Here is a 5641-nt window from a genome sequence, read left to right on the forward strand (position 1 = left end):
ATATGTAAGCATATGCATATGAAAAATAATGCGATCATCGACACTAACCGCATATAAATGAAAACTGACTAATGTTAACAAGTGAAATGTGGATCCAGAAAGTGGTAAAGGCCTGTGCAAGCTTTGGGAGCGCTGATGGAAGCCATCTACTGCAGCTTTGCTTTGATAATATTACTGAATATGATCCAGATGTAGTATTGGATAAAAATGCGATTTTCTCAACTTTTTTGCTCAAAATGTTTCTTTTTTATGAAACCTACCTACATTCAAGTGTTGATAAAAAAACAATGCTTGAAGCTAGAATAAAACAGATGTTTTTGTTTGAAAGTAGAGTGTCTGATGCATGTTCAGATATTCATACAACAAAATATTCTGGGGGCCATGAAATTTCAGTGAAAATCAGCAAAAACGCTGGCGGTGGCTGGCAACTTTTTTCAGAAACGCTTGCTACGGATGCGACAAACACAGAAAATCGAACCCGATCCAAATTTTTTTTAATGACGGACGAAAGTCTCGGAGACTGTGTGTAAACGTGATTGACACAACGTGAGGTCGTTATTATTTTTCAACGTGCACAAATGTCGGACTCTGTGTGCAAAGACCTTAAATCTGCGCAATATTGCAAAAAACAGAGATTGTGATACATAGTTTTTCTGCAGCATGAAAATACAGGGATTTTTACCAGATGACTTGAATAGCTCTATTTGGAAAGAATTAATCATTCGAGAATGAATGGGGTGGAATTTGAAAAAAAAAAAAAACTGAAATATTTGATTGTTCACACTTGAGTTTAATATTTAGAAGAACTAGGGCTGGGTGATATGAGCAAAAATTCTCTGTATTTTTGGGGGTATATTTGTGGTATATTTTTTATTTATAATATGTATTTTATATATATATATATATATATATATATGTATATATAATATAAATATATATATTTCACATCCTGCCCAATATTGTCCAACGAAACAATGCATATAATGTGCATATTATGGGTTAAAATCACATTGCATTCTAACATTGTAACATTGCAATCTAAAAACAAAAATAATGCTTTTACAGCAGAAGTTAAGTTCACTAAGCTAAAAATGAAAACAATAAAAAAGCACAGACTAATTGAGTAAAAAGGCTATTTTGATTACCCCACTGTTGATTTTAGCATTAAAATCACTAATGAAAAAAACGCTAATTAAAGGAATAGTTCACCCAGAAATGTAGCATTGCATCAGTGTCTCAGCAATGGATGCTCTGCAGTGAATGGGTGCCGTCAGAATTAGAGTCTAAACAGCTGATAAAAACATCACAATAATCCACAAGTAATCCGCAGCACTCCAATCCATCTTGTGAAGTGAAAAGCACATTTTTATTTTTTAGTAAAAAATTTTTTACTGCAAAAAATGATTTTCTTACTTAGTATTTTTGTTTTGTTTTCTAGTATAAATATCTAAAAATTCTCCAATCATGATGCATTTACTTGACAAGTAAAATGACTTCAGATATTATGTCTTGTTTGCTGAAAAAAATATCAACATTTTGTTCATTTTTGCTTAAAACAATGGGGCAAGAAAAATATTCTTGTTTAGCCTTTGAATTAATTACCCCATTGGCAGATATTTTTGCTTGTTTTAAGCAAAAATGAACAAAATGTTGATAATTTTTTTTAGAAAACAAGACTTCAAATCTTAAGTCATTTTACTGAAAAAATGTTTAGATATTTATACTAGAAAACCAGACAAAAATACTAAGCAAGAAAATATTTTTTTTGGCAGAGTTTCAGTAGAATGTTTTTCTGTATGGTCCTGTGCAATATAATGCTGGAATGATGATGATAAAGCACTGATTGTCATTACTGAAGCGAGCGGAGTCTGTCTGAATCAGTGAATTAGTGAATCAGTGAATCAGTAGTGACTCTCTGTGTGTTTCAGGTCACGGAGCTGGAGTGTGTGAGCGGACAAACCGCCGGCGTCAAAACACAGAAAACAGAGCTGAACCAGACCATAGAAGAGCTGGAGGCCGAGCTGAAGGCCAGAGAGGAGGTCTGAGCACCACACCATCACTTCAAACCACCCATCCACTGCTTCACACAGGGCTGAGTGTGTTTATTCCCCACAGGAACTGGAGAAGCTGAAACAGGAAGTGGAGGAAGCCAGCCAGCTGCAAACACAGAGAGATTCGCTCACTCAGAAACTACAGGTGAATATCGCAGCGTCTAATGATCACGATGCAGGAGACGTCTGTTAGAATGCAGTTACATGAGCCGAAAATTCAAGATATGAGCACAAAAATCACCCTCTTGTATTTGTATCCTATGATATAGTTTAGCAGTATCACACCATCAAGAGCGCTGCTTTTGATCAATATCTGCATGACTGCAAATGTGATTTATACTGTACAACAGGAACATAAACAAGAAGTTAATATAGTGTTTTAGACACAATGTCATCTGTTTTGCTCAATTTCACTAATGAAAATGGTTTTAAACAAAGCCACAGCGGATCTGTTGAGCATCAGCACATAGTGGTGATTCGTTTCTGAATGAATCAGGTGTTTGAATGAATTAAGTGAGTCAATGATTCAATGACTCATTCATAAAGACAGTCACTTGCTTCGTTTCTGAATGAATCAGGTGTTTGAATTAATAGAGTGAGTCAATGATTCAAAGACTCATTTATGAATACAGTAATTTGCTTAATTTCTGAATGAATCGGCATTTGAATTAATCAAGTAAGTCAATGATTCAATGACTCATTCATAAAGACAGTCACTTGCTTCATTTCTGAATGAATCAGGTGTTTGAATGAATTAAGTGAGTCAATGATTCAATGACTCACTGATAAAGACAGTCAGTTGATTTGTTACTTAATGAACCAGCCATTTAAATAAATTGAGAGAGTCAATGATTCAATGACTCATTCATAAAGACAGTCACTTGCTTCATTTTTTGCATGAATCAGGCGTTTGAATGAATCGAATGAGTCAATAATTCAAAGATGCATTCATAAATACAGTCATTTGCTTCATTTCTTAATAAATCAGGCATTTGAATGAGTCAATGATTCAATAACATTCAAAAAGACAGTCACTGGCTTAGAGTCACTGGCTTAGTTTCTGAATGATTCAGGCATTTGAATGAATCAAGTGAGTCAATGATTCAATGACTCATTCATAAAGACAGTCACTTGCTTCATTACTGAACGAATCGGTTGAATAAATGACTCTCTCATTAACTCCTACTGGCGATTTTAGTTCATAATTTAGAGCACATGTGTCAAACTCAAGGCCCGCCACATTTTATATTGTCATCCACCGGCAGAAACATAAATTGGAGCATATGCCAACGAATGTAAATCAGTATTTGCATAGCATAACAGTAATAAATGTATCTGTTTAGCACGTGTCCCGTAAAATCACATCTACTGTCCTGCAACAGATCTATAACCAGGTGATCACCCCAGCGCAGAGTCATAAAATAATAATTGCTCATTTGAATCAGTAAATTTGAACGAAAACAATACATTATAAAAATGAAAAGAAGCAGGTTTTTTTGTGATCAGATCAACCGGTAAACTCCTGGAAAGTCTAAGGATCCAGTAAGCGAATGCATTCAAACAATAAGTTCAGAACAGCGCTAATGCAGAGAAAACACGGCCGATGTCATCAGAGATGGCGGAGATAATCGCGCTCACGTACAGATGTCAGTAAAAACAAACAGCAAGCTATTTGGCTTAAAAGCAGGAGTGTTTTATACTGGATGCTGGCTGAAGGTGTTTTAGATTACGCAGTAGTCAGTGGTTTAGTAATTCTGGATCAGTCAGGTCAAGGTAGCTCGTTCAGTGGTCTTTTGGCGCCCCCTGTGTTCCTGTTTGGCATCGCAGATTGACTTGTGCTGTAAACTACTAAATGTAATGTAGAAATGTTCATTTTCTGTGAAGCTGCTTCGCAACAGTGTATCATGAAAATGCTATACAAACAAATGTGAATTGAATTGTAAACAATTATTAATGAATTTATTTATTTATTGTGGCACTATATACATTCATTGCGAATTATGAAAATGACTTTTTTTTTAGTACTTTAGTTTGTATTTATTTATTTTTGGGTTGAGCACCGGCACGCCAAAGTCAATTTCTGCGTATAAATCGCACGCCAAATAGAAACAGAAAATCGTGCTATACGCACTTTCATGAGACCGGGCTCAGTTGTTTTTTTAAATGCCATATCTGTCACACGTTCTTAGCAGCTCACAATTATTTGTTGTGCCATAAATGTGACAAAAAAGTTTTTTTAACAAAGTTAATGTTTGATGATACTTGTCTTTATTATTTACTTTGATTTATGGAGTAATGTGGATTTATTAACCTGATAAATTAAAGGATTTATGTTAAAATAACACAGAGCAATAACATATATTTTTACATCTATGCAAATGCATATGCAATATTTGTAACTTAAGTAAATTAACTTTTATAAAATAAAGAGACAGTTATTTAACACAGTCTTAAAGTTACAGTTACAACCGGCTCTTTGATGGCAGCCGTAATGCTGAAGTGGCCCTCAGTGAAAATGTGTTTGACACCCCTGCTTTAGAGTATCATTTCATTTTAAAAGTCCTTTTATGTTTTAATATTTGTAAAAAAAAATAATACCCATTTATTATTATTATTTCTAAAGCTATTTTTTGTAGTGTTAATTCAGTGCTTTTCTCATTTAACACAATAATGATTTTAAATGATCTTTGGGTGGGTAGTTTCTCATCCAATTGATGTGTAATTAATAGGCAATTAATTAGATGAATTAATCAGCACGTCATGCCATTAATTACAGTCAAACCAAAATTTATTCAGACCCCTTCAACATTTCTCACATTATCACAGTTTATTCGCTATAGTTTAGAAAATGGTAATAAAATATGAACTCCGAGTTAAAGTGTGTCAGAACAAACTCATCTTGATAATGTCAGATAACTTTGATAGAAAGGTATGTAATGAATTCGGCTGAATAGCTGTCAGCTGTTAAATTTAAGAACATAATTAGATAAAACCAATTTAGCTCAACTAATTACCAAGCAGTGCTTAATTCTGTTCAGTCTGTGGTGTAAAAAGATCACATTAGCAATTAAAGAAAAACACTGAAGCAAAACATGCTCAGCTCAAAGTGATTGAATAGTTTCTGATCCCAAATTTTACTGGTAGTCCACTGTATGAAGAATTTTTAGGTGTAATATGTCACAGTTTACTTTATTTTGCTATCATCGCTTACATAAATGAACTATAGTGTCCTGTACACACTAGTAACAAAATATCAAAAATGATATCTGGTGTCTGAATAATTTGTGACTAGATTAGACGTGTTAAAGTAAGTAATGGCGAGCGTTCTCGTCCTCAGGAGACGGAGCTGAGGAACGTGGAGCTGGAGTGTCAGCTGCTGGATCTGGAGCAGCGTCTGGAGAACCGGCGTCTGGAGAGAGAGAGCTTCAGGAGGAGTCTGCGCTCGCTGCTGGAGCTACTGCACCGAAAGATCTTCCAGCTGACCCAGCTACGAGACAGTCTGACCAAACTGATGGAGAGCGACAGCAGCTAGAGACGAGACGCTCACACACACACAGAGAGACACACACACACACACACTCACACAGAGA

General features: G+C 35.1%; 1 protein-coding gene across 2 annotated transcripts in view; it reads left to right on the forward strand.

Moving 5' to 3' along the window:
* The window catches only part of homer1 (homer scaffold protein 1), a 14110-nt gene extending 8475 nt beyond the window's left edge, over positions 1 to 5635 (forward strand). For both annotated transcript variants that reach the window (XM_016524574.1, XM_016524575.1), the window contains 3 exons: positions 1929 to 2039; positions 2116 to 2196; positions 5389 to 5635. In XM_016524574.1, the coding sequence (XP_016380060.1) occupies positions 1929 to 2039; positions 2116 to 2196; positions 5389 to 5583 (387 nt within the window). In that variant the 3' untranslated portion in view covers positions 5584 to 5635. The remainder of the gene's footprint in view (positions 1 to 1928; positions 2040 to 2115; positions 2197 to 5388) is intronic.
* Positions 5636 to 5641: the final 6 nt, after the last annotated feature.

Source organism: Sinocyclocheilus rhinocerous, unplaced genomic scaffold (assembly GCF_001515625.1).
Source record: "Sinocyclocheilus rhinocerous isolate Xijiao unplaced genomic scaffold, SAMN03320098_v1.1 scaffold693, whole genome shotgun sequence".
In the NCBI taxonomy this organism is placed as follows: Eukaryota; Metazoa; Chordata; class Actinopteri; order Cypriniformes; family Cyprinidae; genus Sinocyclocheilus; species Sinocyclocheilus rhinocerous.